This window comes from Peromyscus eremicus, chromosome 12 (genome assembly GCF_949786415.1).
Source record: "Peromyscus eremicus chromosome 12, PerEre_H2_v1, whole genome shotgun sequence".
NCBI lineage: Eukaryota > Metazoa > Chordata > Mammalia > Rodentia > Cricetidae > Peromyscus > Peromyscus eremicus.
This window is the reverse complement of record NC_081428.1, coordinates 36,832,024-36,851,439: the sequence shown is the minus strand read 5'-3', so window position 1 is coordinate 36,851,439 and position 19,416 is coordinate 36,832,024. Positions and strand designations below refer to the sequence as shown.

The window sequence follows — 19,416 nt, the reverse complement described above, 5'->3', positions numbered from 1 at the left end:
GGTACCTTGAAAGATCAACAGTTATTGTGCCCTGTTTTTGTACAACCTGGATGGTCAGTGACTGTTCTTTGTAATATGTTCTAGTATTTTTCTCAGAAACATGTCAGTTTACTGTTTATTTATGAGATTGGAGGAATGTTATTTTGAGTATTCCATTACTGTAACAAATCATGTCCCCATAAATTCATTACTATATTGGCCACATATGGCTTTTATTTTCCTCTCTGTCCTTCTGGCCCTATACATTCAACCTATCTCATGCCTCGTTTTACCTGAGATAAAGTTCCAGTCCCTAAAAGCTGAACATTTACCTTCTGAAGAGGTCAATTTGGATGCCAAGATTTGGGTGCAATTATGGTTACATCTGTCTCCTGTGTCTTTAAGCCCTACAATTACAATATCTTTTATTCATACCTTTAGCTTTGGTCTTGATAACTTATACAAGTCTGCCAAAATATTCACTTTATGGTTTCCCCTGAATTTTTTTAATCTTTTAAAGCTATTCTTTTTTCCAGAGCAGTACAGCTTTTTACAACAGGCATTAGATCCTTTAATTGCTCTGGGGATGAGTTTCCTCTACTGCAACAGGGAATAACTAAAGCAAATTTGACATGGGGGCCTGTAAGAGGCCCCCAAGGCATTTCCTGATGGCAAATTGTTTCCCTGTCTGTCTCTTGTTGATCTGCATTCATTGGTGCAATCTGGTCCTTTGCCACCCCTTCTGCATACTCCATAAGACAAGGGCCTTCTGTTTGGATTATTCCTAGAAAAAACATTATTTCTAGGAGTGCCTTGTCTACAGTCCCTTTTTAAGTGACCTTGGTTGCTACAATTAAAATGCCTGACATTTTGATTTTTCTCCAGACCTCTAGAAATCACATCTCCTATCTAAGCATCATCATGGTTATGAAAGTCAATATTGAGTGTCTCTTGGATCCATTCCTTTATGAGTGCTGATAGTGCCTTTAAAGGCCTAATTATCTTGCATTGTGAACTGGCATTTTCAAAAACCAAAAATTCAATTATTATTTATCTAGCTTCTAAATTTGGTATCGTCCTATTTACAACTGAATTCAATCTTTGTAAAAATAAAAATCAGTAAAGGTTTCTTTTGGGCCCTGTATAACTTCAGTAGGTGACTCAGTTCTCTTTCTAACTTCTTCAGTTCTATTCCAAGCATTCAAAGCTGCCCATATCATACAGTCATGGTGTATTCATCATATATAGATTGTCTTTGTACAGCCACATAATTGCCCTCTCCAAGAAGTTGGCCTAGGGGGATTTCAATACCTCTAGCCCTACTTCATTGTTCAATGGTCCTAGCCTCATCTTTCCACCAGCTCCTCCACTCTAATTGAGGACCAGATCCCAATACTGCTGTAACCAAGTATTTCCAGTCTCACGGAACAATTATTTTACTAGTTGACCATAAATTTATCATCTGCTTCACAAAAGATGAATGCATACCCTAAGAGACTATGACTTTCTTAAATCTCCTCAAATCTAACATTGCCACAAGAGTCCAGTGAGTGCTTCCATAGTCTTGGGGATATTTGTCATTTCGTGGTTGTTCCTGTATGGTAACTGGATAAATTTAAGGTTGGTTGTTTGATAACCCTGGGCTTTTCCTCTCTAATTTTATAATGTAATGGCGATGTTGGTTCTTTAAATTTCTCTGTTTCTGTGTCTGAATATCTCTTTTATTTGTGTTAGTAAGTTTTTCTAAGGTATGTAACATTTGAATAATAAGTTTTTCTAAGGTTTGCATATTATCAGTTAACTTTTGCTCTCTTCAGCAGTAAATATTTCTATAACTTTTATCTTATCAGTCAAAATTGTGTTAATTGCCTTAGTAATTATTTGCAAAGCTTGCATGTTATCACTAGTAACCTTTCTAGGGCTTGTCTCTTTTGAATATTAACTTTTTCTAAGGTTTGCATATTATCAGTAGTAACCTTCTTGAAGGCCTACTGTATCTTGGCACTCATATCAACCAACTTTTTTAGGGATAAAACAAGAATTATCAAGCCAATAATGATTACAATTAACATTATGTAAATCACAGCTAAGTTAATTATCCCCTCATTTAATTGTTCCATTTTTAAACCATCCAGTATGTAATCATACAGAGACCTAACTCCCTCCATCATAATATTGTTTCACATTTTTTAATATAGGAAAAGCTTTCTTTTTATCTAATTCCCCTTTAAGAATTCCTAATTGTCTCACCAAATCTGCTGATGTTGATGGTGAAGTGTGAGGTGTAACACATCTGAGCAGAGATCATAGGTGGTGCTCAGCCTGGCTGAGGTCAGCTGCTGCTCATTGTGTGTCAGCAGCCTGAGGAGAGGATCGAGGGAAAGCCCACAACCCACAGGAAAGAAGAAGCCAAAGAGCAAACCAACTGCATGGGAGAATGTGCAAAATCAGCTAACTCCAGTGGTGTTTGGAGCCCAAGTGTCTGTGGCATTTGCTGTAAAGAGGCTAAAACAGAAAAATCCCAGACTCACTCAAAGTGCTCAGAGAAAAAAAAGTAAAACCTAACCAGTGGGGTGGTCACTCTGGAAGGAGCCCTCACATGCAGTTTAGGCCTCTGCCAGTGGCTACAAAGCTAAGGGCAAGTGGCTTTTTTGTGAATTCGTGCTCTATGTGTGGTACCACATGAAGTGAGATCCTAATTGTATTATCAATAAAAACCAGAAAAATATCAGGGTAATAACCTGAAAGATCAGAGAAGCAAAGGAGCATCCTCTAGTGACATCTTACCTCTTCAAATCCTCAGACTGAAAGGGGACCAAGATCCTGTCTCGATTTCTCCCTTATATTCCTGTCTCCAGCTCCTGAGTGCTGGGATCAAACATATTAGCCTCCCAAGTGCTGAGATCAAAGTTGTGATCTTCCAAAGCTGGCATTAAAGGTCTGAGCCACTCGCCGGGCGGTGGTGGCGCATGCCTTTAATCCTAGCACTCGGGAGGCAGAGCCAGGCGAATCTCTCTGAGTTTGAGGCCAGCCTGGGCTACCAAGTGAGTTCCAGGAAAGGCTCAAAGCTACACAGAGAAACCCTGTCTCGAAAAACCAAAAAAAAAAAAAAAGGTCTGAGCCACTCAAATGCTAAGATTAAAGGCATGTGCCACCATCCCCTGGCCTCTATGGTTAACTAGTGGCTAGCTCCACCCTCTGATCTACAGGCAAGCTTTATTTGTCAGAAAATAAGCAAAATATCATACAACTTGTCAAAAAAATAAACATTAAAAAAGAATAAAATGATTAATAACTAAATGTTATTCTGCTATACGTGTAGATCAATGCCTTATCGAGTCGTCGTAAGAGTGGTTTCCTCTGAGAGCAGATGGGAACATGTGCATAGACCCCCAGCCAGACATTATGCAGAGAGAGAGAGAGTAATTGGAAGTCTCCATCAGATCCCTCCTCTCAGAGTTCAGGCAATCCCCTGGAAGAGGATGTGGAAAGATTTTCAGTCAGAAGGGATGAAGACCAGAAGACCAAGTTCCTCTGAATTCTTTAAGCTATGAGCTCACAGAGACTCATATAGGAAGCACAGGGCCTGTATCAGTCTGCACTAGCTCCTTTGCATATATTATAGCTATAAGTTTTGTGTTTTTATAGGACTCCTGACTATGAGAACAAGTGGGTCTCTGACTCTTGTACCTGATCTTGGGACTCTTTTCCTTCTGTTGGGATGCTGTGCCCAGCTTCTTATGAAAATTTTTGTATCATCTTTTGTATTGTATTTTGACATTTTTTGATTGTTATCTTTTAGAAGCTTGTTCTTTTCTAACAAGAGACAAAAAGGGAGTGTATCTGGTGGGGTGGAGGTGGGGAGATACAGGGAGGAGCAGAGGGAAGAGAAACTATAATCAGGATGTATTTATATGAGAAAAGTCTATTTTTAATCAAAATAAAGACAGAAGAGGACCATCAGACAGAAAGAAATATAAAAATGATCGTTGTGAAACATATTTTGATTAAGAATAACAGAAAAAGGAAGCATTTTGGAATGGAAAATAATTTTAGATTGTAAATTAGTTTGTCTCTAACAGTAAAGGATTTTTCCAAAATGTAAGTGCATAAGGATGGAACTAGGAGGGTTAACTCTGTTGTACATTGCATAAAAGATAAAATGTAAAGATAGTGTGTATATGATTAAGTTCACTAAATTAAAGGCTAGTAAATATTCCTTAGGTCAAAATTAAATAAAAATTAATCCTGATTTTCACTTACAAAATTAAGGTTTTTATATTTATTTTAAAAGAAAAAAACTAGCTTGAAAAACAAAGATTTTTATGCTCTATTCATTCATGGAGTGGATTATTTGAAACACACTGAGTAGAATTTATACAAGCACCATGAGGACATTATTAAAATGTCTTAATGCTAAATTCATATGTTTCCTATAGGGTTGAAATCTTCCCTAGTCAGAATGTCATCACCTCAACAGTGGAGAATATTATGTTTGGAACAATTTTTCCTACTTGAAGAACTCTTGCTAAATTATATATTTTTGAGTGTGTTGTCTTTGTTGCTGTTTTCCTATTGTTTTGTTTTATGAGGAAAAATGAATTTGGGTAGATAAGGAGGTGAAGTATATCTTGGAAGTGATGGGGAGGAGTAGAATATAGCAAAATATATTGTATGAAAACCTGTAAAATTTTTAAAAATTGAATTAGTTTTGAAATGATTCAGAATTATGTTATATTAAAATACTTTAAATGGTTTTACTTATTTAAAAGTTAAAATTTGATAATTTTCATAAATGTGACAGAAATATTTACCTCTTAAAAGTACTGTTAAACCTCACATAAATGGTAATTTGAGGACTAGAAAGATGGATCAATAGGTAATAGGGTTTACTGTGCAAGCATGTTGTGTAAACCTGAGTTTGAATCCCCAGTATCCATGTAAAAAGTTAGGATCACCAGTAACCAAAGCACAGTAGGGGCTGGAGACCAGAGTATCACTGGGACTTGCTGGACAGGACCCTGATATTAAGTGAGAGATCCTGTCTCAAAATCACTAAGTTGGAATGAGAAAGCAAGATAACTGATATGTTCTTCTGGCCTCTCTCTCTCTCTCTCTCTCTCTCTCTCTCTCTCTCTCTCTCTCTCTCTCTCTCTCTCTCTCTCTCTCTCTCACACACACACACACACACACACACACATTCTATGAGCAATGAGCAAAGTTACCACATGGATTAAGGGCTTCACTTAAAATCAAAACTTTCGGAGCAGCAAATATGGAATATATGTTTTCCTGTGATTATGACAAATAAACTTACATTTACCACTTTTAACCATTAAATAACAATGCACTAAAAGTAGTAAAACATATTGAGCACATTTTGGAGAGCATAAACGTATTTTAAACAAAGGATTTATACAAATATAGGATTTCCTCTTCAAATAGAAATTCAAACTACTATTAAAATTTATACATCTGTAAACACTAAAGTTTGTTATGTTACAAAGTGATTTAATTTTCTGAGTTAATTTTAATCCATCTGTATGGATTTAAAATAATAAATAATTGATATCTGCCTTTAAAATGTGCATTAATGATTAGGAAATCTGTATTTCTATGACAATAACACAGACTAATTACATTTCATTATTTAGCAGTATATTAGCCTACTATATGTAATAATACAAGACTAGAAATTTTGATATATTTAAATATTAAACACCAAATAATTTTTTGAAAAGCATTTATGGCTCTATGAGTTTTCTTAGAGCACCTAAAACTTCCTTGTTTCTTAAGCTGTAAATAAAGGGGTTTAGCAGAGGAATTACAATGGTGTAGAACAGAGAATATATCTTATCCTTATATTTACTTGGTCCAGACCCAGGGCTTACATACATAAAGAAAAGAGTGCCATAGAACAAAGAGACAGAGAGCAGATGGGCACTGCAGGTAGAGAAAGCTTTGCTTCTGCCCTTCTCAGTCTTCGTTTTCAGGATAGAAAAGAGGACACAGGCATAGGAGACTATGATACTCATAAAGGTAATAGCTTGTATGACAGCAGCAAAAATGAAAACCACTAATGCATTTATAGATGGGTCAGTGCAAGAGAGTGTATAAAGTGGCAAGATCTCACAGTAGAAATGATCTATTATATTGGACTTGCAAAATGTTAATCTAAATAGTAGTCCTACATGGACAAGTGGATGCAGAAAACCAATTATGTATGAAATACTTATCAGGCAAGTGCACACTCTGTTGGACATCACCACAAGATAGAATAGAGGGTTGCATATGGCAACATAGCGGTCATAGGCCATTGCTACCAGGAGGAAACATTCTGTAGTTGCACTGGATCCAAAAACATAATATTGGGCCATGCATTCAAAGAGGGAAATCATTCTACCACTGTCTAAGATATTGACAAGCATCCTGGGAGTCACTGAGGATGAAGTACAGGCATCTGCAAAGGCTAAACTTCCAAGGAAAAAGTACATAGGAGTGTGAAGATGGGGATCCTTCCAGATGAGAAAGATTAAACCAAGGTTGCCCACCATGGTGATGACATAGATGAAGAAGAACACCAGGAAGAGGGGGACTTGCAGCTCTGGACGATCTGTTATTCCTCTGAGGACAAACTCAGTCAGCAGGGTCCTGTTTCCTTCCATCACACCACCTCAGGCTGCTCACTGAAAAGAGATTTAGATGAATAAATTATCACCAAAATTAAAATAAGATAGAGTTGATGTCAGCATCACATCTTATCTCTCAGATGCTCATTAATCAACCCATGTGAGTATGGAATATTTGTTTTTACAAATACACCTAACATACAAAGATTTTTAGAATGATTTTGAGGTACAGCAAATTTTAATGATATGTTTTTTATGAGAAATATTAAGGAATCGCCTAAAGACACCAGTAAGGTCTTAGAGTACTGTCATAGTCAACTAAGTTATATAGATAGCTGTTATGTTTTATACGCAAGTAAGAATGGAAAATACTTAATGCATATGCACAACAGTTACTTTAAACAATACTGATAAAAGTACAAAACCGCATAATCAGTTTCTCAACTACTGCTTACATTCTTTATACTGAATAACAAAAACAGAAAAAACTTTAGTTTTAATAATATATATCATTGTTTCCTAAGACAAACAAAATGATAATAAATAAAACTCTTATTTCAGATAAATATTTTTTTAAATTTTTTCTATAAAATTACATTGACCAATCATTGGCTCATTTAGGGAACTAATTATTTGATATCTTCTATATTATTATAAAGCCATTCTTAGCTTATGACATAGAATCAATAACTGAGGTGATAGAACTAAGAAGTTAAAATAACTGTTATAAGAGGAAACACACATGCTCATACATACACTAGTGATTTGTTTGCATATTAAAGATCAATATGAGAACTGTCCTTGCACTTGACAGTTCTAAAAAGTATTCAGCTGACAATGTCTTGTAATAGTTTAATTACACATGCTTCTAAAAAGATTGTGGCAATTCTCCAGTTGCTCCTATGATAGTACAAAGGGGTTATCAAAGTTAGAATATAACATTTTAAAAAGAAGCCACAACTCTGCAACAAATGACTTCATTTAAATTAGGAATGCTGATTGGGAAAAACAGTCTTTTGGAAGAACATACTGATTGGTTATCCTATACTAAATGGCCTTGAAAACACATACATGAAAGTACATTATATAGACTGAGAACATTGTTTTTATGTACTAATTATGTACAAATATATTTATAAAACTAGGAATATATATATATATGTATGTGGGTGAATAACAACCATTAAAGAAAAAGAAGCCATGAATTGGGAATAGAGCAGAAGTAAGGAGTATATGGGAAGGGTTGAAGAAATGAAGGGGAGAAACGATTAAACAAAATATAATTTTATCTCAAAAATAAAATAAAATTTGTAATAGAGAAATAAGACACAGTAGGAAGAATTCCAAGTGTCATAATTACATGGATTACATTTAAGTGTTCAAATTATAAATTTTATTTAAATAGAAAATCAGATGAGGAGAACATAATAAAGCAAATGTCTATGACAAAGATAAACAAGGCAAATTCAACTCTCAAAAATATTTGAAAGTTTCACAGACTGGAAAATATTGAGAAGGATGGGCTCTGTCAAAAGTTGGGTTTAGGAAGGGGACTCCAAATCAGCATCACCAGTCTGTCATGTATCCAATGATACATTATACACGATTATTAGCACAAGCTATGCTTCATGTATTCAAATCCTTGACTTGTGGATCTACAGTAGAAGTTGGTCATTTAGAAACAATAGCCCTAAGTATATAACTCTCCATGAGAATGGGAATGATTCTGGGATTCACAGACCCCAAGTTTTTACGAAAAGGGCAGCTATCTGGGTGACCTGCCTAGCTATGTTTTTTGCTTCTGTAGCATACTGATAAGTTCTTTATTAACTTAGCTAAATATTCCATACCATAGTCTGTGACTACCAAAAACTAATTTTCTCAAAATAAGTGCTTTCTAATTGCCCCACCCCAAACATACAATGTGGAAAACTGCAAGTAGAGTTAGTAAAAAGAAAATCCTGAAAAGAATAATCTTGAGACAGTAAAAAATATATGGATATGCTAAAGTATTTTTCTGAAACAAGGTATGTATACTGTAGAAATTATTCCTTTTCATTTTTTGTTGAGAATATGAAACACAAACTTTATTTGGGGTTTAACTGAGCACAATAGCACATTAACTAACAGAAAAGCTGGTGATAAGTCTAACAATTATTCAGGTATTCTACACTAAATCTCCAAAGGCATCAGATTATCCTTATTAAATATGTTATTAAATATCCTTATTGAATACCAAGAATTCAGCAGTGAAAGTGACTCTTTAGATATCTGATTTCATCCTTTCTACATATATCTAGGAATACTATCTAAACCATGAACCAGATGAGGACAAACTGTCCTAAGATGTCACCACACACTTCTATGGTTCTCAACAGTTGAAAAAAATTTTCTGATACAGGAACATTTATTGTGTCAATGTCAGAATACAATTAATAATTAAAATAACTAGCATATTGGTTCCATAGCATTATCTTTTAGGAGTCTTTTTTTTAACTTTCAAAATCTTTGAGTCTCAATTACACCTCCGAATTACTCAGTTATCTTTCGTAATCCAAGTCATGAATCTTTTTTTTTAATTTTTCTCTGCAAAGTTTTGGCTTCAGCAAGAAGCATACACTCAGCAATCTATAAGTCTATGGTTTCCATTGATGTCAACAAACAGCATAGAGAAAAGGCTAAGCATAGAGTTCTTCAAACATTCAGATAATTGACTTCAAATTCTGGTCTACAAACACATAACTGTGTATACATAAAGATTAAGAGGATCAGACAAGATGTTTCAGGGTTTATCTAATCAGTACTGCTTTCTATTCCATTTTGTAGATAAATCCCCTCAACAGAGATATCCCTTGTAAATTAGCAAAAAAACTCTAAGTATTAAAAGATTCTGCTTTAAAAAATAATTGCATCCAAATAAAACACTATATCCTCACCTAATTCCTGTAAGGAGATGTATGGATGTGGATGCCATAAGATTTAAGTCATCATGAAGAACTCTTATGGTGAATAACAAAGATAACATAGGCATTTTTTCTCTTCGTGTTAATTTTCCTTAAGAAGAGTTTGGATTGAATGATTTTTTTCGCCTTAAGTGCTACTTGTGAAGTTAACACTGAAATTCCCTCAATACTACTAAAAGAAAGAATCCCAGTAGAATAGACAGTCTCCAGATAATATGTAAAAATTAAGAAGTCACAATGAGAAAACTTATAACAATTGTTTCCACATGTTTATTTTGAAAACAAAAGCATTACAAACTAATGATAATAAAAACATGTATTCCACTGAGATTCTTCTGGTATTTTAGATGTAAATGGCTTCCAACTAAATTTGGCTTAGGATAAAACAACTGACAAGTACTGTAAAGACTGTGGGGAGAAGGGAATCCTTATTCACTATTGATGGGACTGAAAACTTGCCCAGCCTGTGTATAACTATATAGAGAGAGTTTAAATGAAATTTTCCATCTGGAATTTTAATGTTCCTTCTGAGAGCCAAAAACCTTTTAACAAATATCCCAACACCAGGCATAAGAAGACTTTATTTGAGTTGTTGGTCAGAGTTATCAAAGGATTTTCCAAAACACAGTTTCTAAAACATTGTAAACTATTGATGTTGCTTTTGGTTGCACCCCAGAGGTAGATGATGAGCTCCTACCACTGAAGACATAATGCCTGAGCTAGAACTGTCCTGAAAGCATCCTCCCTAAGAACAGGCTCTCATTTACTGAAATAATGACATATAAGCTTCAAAAGGAGAAAATCAAGTAACAATCCTACCTAGTTATGATGCTTATGAACCACAACAATGAACAGCATGGCACAATAAAATTAAGCATGCAATGGTAGTGTACATATCTTGGTAATACCCAACATTTCTCTTAACTGGACTTAAGACATACTCAACAATAGGGAATCCATGATACCAGAAACCTAGCTAAATACCCATGACTAGTGAAGTCATGGATTTTGAAGAGAGCTGTAGCTAGAGTTTTTCTGTGTCCACCCAGCTCCTGCAGCCACTTAGACCCAAGTAAACATACAGTGACTTATATTACTTATAAACTGTATGGCCATGGCAAGCTTCTTGCTATCTAGTTCTTATAGCTTAAATTAATCCATTTCTATTAATCTATAAGTTGCCACATGACTCTTGGCTTACCAGTACTTTACATCTTGCTTCCTCTGTGTCTTGCTTGTGACTCCTGACTCAGCCTTCCTCTTCCAAGCCTTCTCCTCTCTGCTTATCCCACCTATACTATACTTCGTGCTTGGCTACTGTCCAATCAGCTTTTATTTATCAATCAATCAAAGCAACACATTCACAGCATACAGAAAGACATCCTCAGCACTTCCCCATTTCTTTTTTTCAAACAGGAAGATTTTAACGTTAACATAGCAAAATTAAATATAACAAAACAACTATCAAGCAAGAATTATAGTTACAATATCTAGTCTATTTGTATTTGGCAAAATCAAAGAAAATATTCTATTTATCCTATATTTGTGAATCTAAAGTTTTGTATCTATCTTTTCTCTTATCATAACCAAAGGAAATTATAACTATCTAGTCTTCAACTACATCAAAGACCTTGGAAGGATATAATACTACCTGAGAAATGGGAGAAGGACACAAGCAACTTTCGGGAGTCTTACGAGAGTAGACAGAGTCAGATGGCAGCCTGGACAGTCATCCAGAGTTCCTCTGTAAAGTTGAGGCATCGGTTTTCAGCCCACAGGTCTTGAGTCTTTCAGTCACTTCTCTTTGTGTCCTATAGAATGTCTGGCATTTTCCTCTATAAAGCAGGAACCTGAAGGACCATTTTGCCTTGCAAACTTCAGTGGTCACCTTCCTATGGGTCCTTCATGTCCATTTGATCAAGCAGTCCAGGCAAAACAGTTTCTTGCCCAAATGGTTATTTTTGCCAAGAAGAAGATAAACTCCATGTAGAGTATCTCCGATGTCCATCCTCCTCTCTGAAGTAAATCAGTGCTGCCAGGAGCAGACATGTCTCACTGCCCAGAAAGTCTAAATTTTTAAAACATTTTAAATGTCATATTCTATAGGTCTTTGAAGTGAGTGAAGATTACCTACCTAATTGAATTATATCTATGTATACCTAGAAAACTTAACATGACTATCAGTTTGACTATCATAGAAGACTAATTATTAATCTGTATTTCTTAATTATCCATTACAATCTAAATGAGTTACATAAGCATAATACCTCAAACAAGACTAGAAATATATATACAGTATAACAAAATGAAGTTTAAACTTGTATCAATAAACTAAAATCCATAGCAAAGTAAAACATTTCGAAACAAGTTGTTGTTCTTTAAAAGTAGGTTCATTAATCTACACTTTCATCCTATCATTATCTATACTATACCCTTTTTCTTCTTTAGAAAGAGATTGCATTTGTAATCAATCTGTTTTAAATAAAAATAAATATTCATAATAAACAATATTTTTGGAAGTTGGATGTAGCGTCTCATACTACTTCCTGCTAGATGAGGGCACTTGCAATCTCATGGGGATGAACCTACGTCTACTACTTTACTAAACCAGCATAATACCTAACTAAACTCTAAACAGTTGTCAGCATATACACAGATAAGTGTAGTCTTCATCCCTCATCAAAGAAACCTCTGTTTACAACATAAAGAGACCATTACAGAAAACCACAAATCAAAATACAGTTGTGGTACCCAGGCAATACATCTGTAAAAGATACCTACACCTAAGGCTCAAGGAAGACTGTAGGAGAGGGGTCCAAAAAATTATAATCCACTTCCAGAGTTTCAGGGAGTATTTTGTGAGAAAGTGTCTCCTAGTATTGTCTAGAAGCTATACCCATAAAGTCTCACCAATATGGATGCCAAAACATGAACCAAAACAGGACAACAACAGGCATTCTAAAGGGAATAAAGGAAAGCCCATGAGGCCTCAACCCTACACAAAGAATTATAGGCAAATAAGGAATGCTGAGAGTGGGTGAAATGGTCTTCCCTATTAATATCAATTAATGAAAAAAGGCCAGAAATTTGAATAAGAGCAAGGAAGAGTACATAGGAGGGTTTGGAGGGAGGAAATGGAAGGAGAAATTATATAATTATATTATAATTTTAAAAGAAAAAGAAAAAAGAGAGAATTAAGAAGAAATAAAGTCAGGTGGAGCTAAAACACAAAGTTTCAAACAGACAGTATGAGTATTTTCAAAAGTTTAATAAAAATTTTGTACTTTTTTATTATTCATTAAATTTATTCATTTACTTTACATCCTGACCAGTTTTTCCTCCCTCCTCTCTCCCATTCCCTCCCCCTTCTTTTCCTTGCCCCACCCAATCCACTCCTCCTCTGTTTCTGTTCAAAAAGGGGCAGGTCTCCCATGGGTGTTAACAAAGCATGGCATATCAAGTTAAGGTAGGAATAAGATCCTCCCTTTGTATTAAGGCTGGGCAAGGCAACCCAGTATGAGGAATAGGTTCCTGAAAGCCAGCTAATGCATTAGCTATTGGTCCAGAGCCTGTGAGCTCTTATAAGCCTAGTCGTTTCTGTGGGTTACCTTGTGATGACTTAGACTTCCTCTGACTCATACAGTTCTTCTGCCCTCTCTTCAGCAGGGTTCCCTGAGCTTGGCCCAGTGCTTGGCTATGGATCTTTGCATCTGTTTCAATCAGTTACAGGGTGAAGGCTCTCTGTTGACAATTGGGGTAGTTAGCAATATGATCACAGGAGATGGCCAGTTCAGGTTATTTATCCACTATTGCTAAGAGTCTTAGCTGGAGTCATCCTTGTAGATTCATGGGAGTTTCCTTTCCACTAGGTTTCTACCTGACCCCAAAATGCAACATCATCAAACACACCTTCAAGATAAAATCTTGGAGAGATCAGGGATTCAGGAACATACCTAAACATAATAAAAGCAATATATAGCAAACCAACGGCCAATACCAAATTAAATGGAGAGAAATTCAAAGCAACTCCACTAAAATCAGGAACAAGACAAGGTTGTCCACTCTCTATATAACTATTTAATACAGTACTTGAAGATCTAGCTAGAGTGATAAGAGAACAAAAGGAGATCAAGGGGATACAAAATGGAAAGAAAGAAGTCAAAGTATCATTATTTGCAGATAATATAATAGCATGCATAAGCAACCCCAAATTTTCTACCATTGAGCTTCTACAGCTGATAAACACCTTGAGCAATGTGTCTGGATACAAGATTAATTAAAAAAATCAGTAGCCCTTCTATACACAAACAATACATAGGCTAAGAAAGAAATCAAGTAAACAATACCCTTTACAATAGTCACAAATAATATAAAATATCTTAGGGTAACTTCAATCAAACAAGTGAAAGACGTATATGACAAGAACTTCAAATCTTTAAGGAAAGAAAATGTAGAAAATATCAGAAAGTGGAAAGATCTATCATGCTCATGGATTGGTAGGATTAACATCTTACTAAAAGCAATCTACAGATTCAAGTTTAATAAAATTCAATAACATTATGTTCATGGTTTTTTGACTAATATTTAGCTTTCTTGTCAGAAAATCATTTCTGAGAGAAATGATGAATAATTATTATAATGTTATTATAAATGAACATTATTATTTTAGAAATCAATAGCATTATCTCTTATTATAGATCATCAATAAAGAGTTTGAATATATGAATCATATCTTACGTTCATGATCATGTGTGATGTATCATTCACTAAATGGTGAACTGTAGTGATGCTGACTTAGGTTCACTACCATGACCTTGGTTTGAGGTTAGTCTAGGTCTTAACTACTGTATCTTTAACGTACTTCTTTGTTGGACTTCAAGAATGTGTAAGACTTAAGTATCTTGTAATACTATCCAATGAAAACTAGAAAGATCAGTTTTAAAGCCTTGGAGGAAAGTAGCCATGCTACTGAAGTTATTTGTAGAAACTTATATTTATAATATTTCTAACAGCTGTGAGGCATCTATATCAGATACATGAATACATTTCATAGTTTCAAAAGAGATAGTTAATGTTAAAGGGTTTTATAAGGAGATTTCAAGGAAATAAATGAATCAGGATGGCTGGTTTCATTTGGACTGATATCTGTTCAATATCTGAAGAGTGAGAGCTGCTGGCCCCAATCCAACAAGACAACAGCAGTTATTAAAAGTTCCTCCAGTGCAATGATGCTGCATTAGATGTAGCTCTGATCCTTGTTGGTAAAATTAAGTTTTTATGTGTTAAATGGACAGTTTCCAATCACTTTTTTGGACTTCCTGAAGAACTAATGAACAAGCAGTTTACAGTCCCTGATTTGAGTGGATTGAAAGATTTCCTTTAGAAATTTGGATTAAAGAACATTTTCCAGGCAGTGGTGGCACATGCCTTTAATCCCAGCACTTGGGTGGCAGAGGCAGGCAGATCTTTGTGAGTTTGAGACCAATCTGGTCTACAAAGAGAGTTAGAGATCAGCCAGGGCTGTTACACAGAGAATCCCTGTCTTGAAAAAATTAAAAAAAAGAACATTTAGTGTAAGAAATTTTATTGGTTATGGATCTAGTATAATTAATAATTAAAAGTATAAAAGAACCTTCTATAATTCTGATGAACAAGTCCAATTTAAATAGTTTTAATTATAGGATAAACCCTAAAAAAATACAAGAGATATTATTAACGTTGTAGATGAGAACTGATGCAAAGTATAACTGGGGAGAAAAGTTAAGTCTGTCCTGTGGGGTGAACTAATAACTGTCTTCCTAGCAAGACAAGGGAGCTACTGTATCAGTCTCCTCATTAACATAACCACATAGGGAACTTTTCACTTATTCACTTACCTTTGTACATGTGCATTAGGGGATGCTGCATTCAATTTCAACAGAGTTTGGTGCAATCAATAATGGCAGCACACAAATAGACCTGCAGGGGTCTTATTCTATCACATTCAAAAGCTGTAAAATGTCTGAGGTCATTTGCTTCTGGGGAATGTTTCTCAAGTTTGACTTGAGTTTTAAGTGAGTTGTGGGTTTACATTCCTGTGATGGAGAAGGTTGAATTTATTTTACAGATATAGGCCAGTCACTGGATACCAAGAAACAAGGCACATTTCCTTACCCAGTGGAGGGTGTCTGGTGGTTTTGTTACTTCTTAGAAAAGAGTTTTAGAATAACAAGTACCTCAGTGCTCTACAATATTGGTCAGGTTTAGGTTTATAAGAACTATACAAACATGGAGTTTTAATAATAAAAATATTGGTCAAATAGTATTAATTGTAGAAGCAATAAAGAAAACACAAACTGAGGTAATTCTGGGAATGGAAAATCTGAGTAAGCAAAAGGGAACTACAGATACAAGCATCACCAACGGAATAAAAGAAATAGAAGAGAGATTTTCAGGCACTGAAGATAGGCTAGAAGAAGTAGATCCATCAATCAAAGAAAAAGTTAAATCTAAAAAATTTCTAACATAAAATATCCAATAAATCTGGGACACTGTGAAAAGGATAAAACTAAGAATAATAGGAATAGAAAAGGGAGACGAATTCCAGGTCAAAAACCCAGAAAACATATTTTGCAAAATTATGGAAGAAAATTTTCTTAACCTAAAGAAGGAAAGGCATATGAAAGTACAAGAACCTTATAGAACACCAAATAGATTGGATCATAAAAGAAAATCCCCTCCCTACACAATAGTCAAAACACTAAACATACAATGATAAAGGTTTATCTATCTTGTTGAGTTTCTCAAAGAACCAACTTCTTGTTTTGTTGATTCTTTGTATTGTTTTCTTCGTTTCTATTTTATTGGTTTCAGCCCTCTAATTATTTCTTGTGATCAACTCCTCTTAGGTGTGCTTCTTTTTGTTCTAGAGCTTTCAGATATGAAGTTAAGTTGCCAGTAGGAGATCTCTTCAGCCTTCATTATGTCCCATATATTTTGGTATGCTGTGTATTCATTTTCATTGAATTCTAGGAAATCTTTCTTTATTTCTATTTGGCCATTTTTCATTCAAGAGAGAGTTGCTCAGTTTCCATGATTTTGTAAGTTTTCTATCTTTTCTGTTGTCATTGATATCCAGCTTTAATCCATGTTGATCTGATAGGATGCAGGGAGTTGTTTCATTCTTTTTGTATCTGTTGAGGCTTGCTTTGTGCCTGAATTTGTGATCAGTTTTGGAGGATATTCCATGGGTAACAGAGTCAAAGTTATATTATTTTGTGTTGGGTAAAATGTCATGTGAAACTCTGTTAGGTCCATTTGATGTATAGTGCCTGTTAGTTCCAGTATGTCTGTGTTTAGTTTTTGTCTGGATGACCTGTCCAGTGATGAGAGTGGGGTATTAAAGTCTTCCACTATCAATATGTGAAAATCAGTATGTGATTTAAACTATAGTGTCTATCCTTGGTATTGAAGCCTGTTGCTGGGATGCAGCAGAAGTATGAATCCTGTTTTCGCATCCATTCTGTTAGTCTGTCTTTTTATTGGAGAATTGAGATCATTGATATTGAGAGACATCAATGACCAATGATCGTAGATTACTGTTATTTTGTTGATGATGGTGATGGGATGGTGTGTGAGTGTGTTTGTGTGTGTGTGTGTGTGTGTGTGTGTGTATTTCTGATCTTTTGATTTTTCAGGTGTGAGATTATTTTCTGTGTCTTTATGAGTATAGTTAACTTCCTTATGTTATAGAATATTATTTTAAGGTGTGTTGCTTTTGTTTAAGTTACATTTGTTTAACTCTGTGAAGCTGTGTTACTTTGCCTGTCTAAAACACAATATGGTCTAATAAGGAGCTGACTGGCCAATTGTGAGGTAGGAGAAAGGATAGACAGATCTGGCAGGAAGAGAGAAGAAATAGGAGAAATCTGGGAGAAAAGAGCAGAAGAAAGAGCAAGAGAAAAAGGAGAGGAGGAGGATGTTAGGGTCCAGCCACCCAATCACAGAGTAAGAGTGAAAGTAAGATATACAGAAGGAAAGGAAAAAGCTCAGAGGCAAAAAGTAGATGGGATAATTTAAAGTTAAGAAAGGCTGCCAAGATACAAGCCAAGCTAAGGCTGGTCATTCATAAGTAGTTGTAAGACTCTATGTATGATTTATTTGGGGGCTGGGTGACAGGCCCCCAAAAGAGGCACTGCTGTTCAGCTGGCAGTGCTAAATTAAAAAAAGTGGCAATCTTAGTAAAACCTTATTCCTACTAGGATGGCTGGATGCAGTTCCTGGTCACGTATCTCTAATAAGGATGAGAGCTGTAGGTGGGCAGAGCCAGCCTAGAGAGCCTTGTGGAGGATTCAGGTGTAGGTTAGCGGTTTAAAACCTTGCTCACAAGATCAAAAAAGGCTAAGAGATACACAGTAAAAGAGGTCCAGACTTGGGAAAAAAAAAAAAAACCTCTAAGCAGGTTTCAGTGTGTTTAACAATATGCATAGGCTTATGAAAGAGAGAAAAAGGATATGGACAGTCATAAAAACAAATAAATAGTTTAAAAATAATGAAGTCTTTAAGGAAACAGTAAAAGGTAATATAAAAGAAAAAAGCCATATAAGATGGAAAATACACAGGGAGTCTGGATCCTGTATGTTATTGTGTTGATTTTGAATTTTTTTTGAATGCTGACAAGCAGACAATAGCTGCTCAGAGATGTGAGATTGTGAACTGGACTGCTAACTGAACCAATCTAGATACTTTAGAAATACCTTAACTTTAAAAAAAAGTCAAAAAATATATTTGTCAAATGGAGATCAAAAACGCTTTAGAGTTTTGTTCCTATAGGAGATGAGAGACTGTGGATTCCTTTGGGAATGATATTGATCAGGTGTGATCAAGGGAGACCTTCTGAATCTTGACAGGTGATATCTATCAACAAAGGTTATAGCTGATCTTCCCAAGACTTGGCCATTATCTCATGGACCCTAAAGATACTTTGTCCACAGACAATAGGAAGCAGTTTGGAGAATACTACACCTACATTTCCAAGAGATGGGGTGGGTCATCTTCAGTTATTTGGTAGGTTATGGATATTTATCATGTAGGCCAATATAGTATATTGATATAAATTTAAAGTTATTTTTGTTACACTGTATATATGTTTCTATTCTTTTGTAGTTCATTTAAAAATGCATGAGCCAGGTGGCGGTGGTGGAGACAGAGCCAGGTGGATCTCTGTGAGTTCGGCACCAGCCTGGTCTATAGAGCGAGATCCAGGACAGTCAGGGCTACACAGAAACCCTGTCTCAAAAAAAAAAGTTAAAAATGCAATGAATAAATAAGAATTGAGGTTAGTAGTAAATTTATAGTAATCAAATCTGTAGTCACATTAGATGTGTTTTCTAGGTTAAATAGGTATATTTTAGATAGATAAGTGGTTTTCAAACACTTCAAAGACCTACAGAATATGTCATTTAAAATGTTTTGTCAACCTAAAGTTTAAAGACAATGAGACACATCTGCTCCTGGCAGCACCAATTCACTTCAGAGATAATGGGCATTGAAGAAACTCCATATATATGGAATTTGCTTTCACTGTGGCAAGTTAGCCACTGGGCAAAGAAATTGCTCTTGCCTTTGACTGCTGACAATATGCTGTGCAGACTGGACATGCAGGACACACAGGAAAAAGACTATTGAACTTTGCCAAAACAAGGCAGAACAGTCCTTCAAAATTCCTGCTTCACAGAAGAATTTGCCAGATATTCTGCAGGACACAGAGGAAAGTGACTGACAAGCTTTGTCAATATAGGTGGGATAGTCTTTCAGATTTCCTGCTTCATTAAAAAGTCTGCCAGATACTATAGACTGTTGTCTGA

The 19,416-nt window shown here is 35.3% G+C and overlaps 1 protein-coding gene across 1 annotated transcript; it reads right to left on the bottom strand.

Moving 5' to 3' along the window:
* Positions 1-5,723: 5,723 nt before the first annotated feature.
* LOC131922549 (olfactory receptor 5AC1-like) lies at positions 5,724-6,644 on the bottom strand. Its single transcript, XM_059277369.1, has one exon. The coding sequence runs from the start codon at positions 6,642-6,644 to the stop codon at positions 5,724-5,726; it is 921 nt and encodes a 306-aa protein (XP_059133352.1).
* Positions 6,645-19,416: the final 12,772 nt, after the last annotated feature.

Coding starts and splice junctions, on each gene's coding strand:
- LOC131922549 (XM_059277369.1), bottom strand. CDS start 6,644: ATGGAAGGAAACAGGACCCTGCTGACTGAGTTTGTCCTCAGAGGAATA.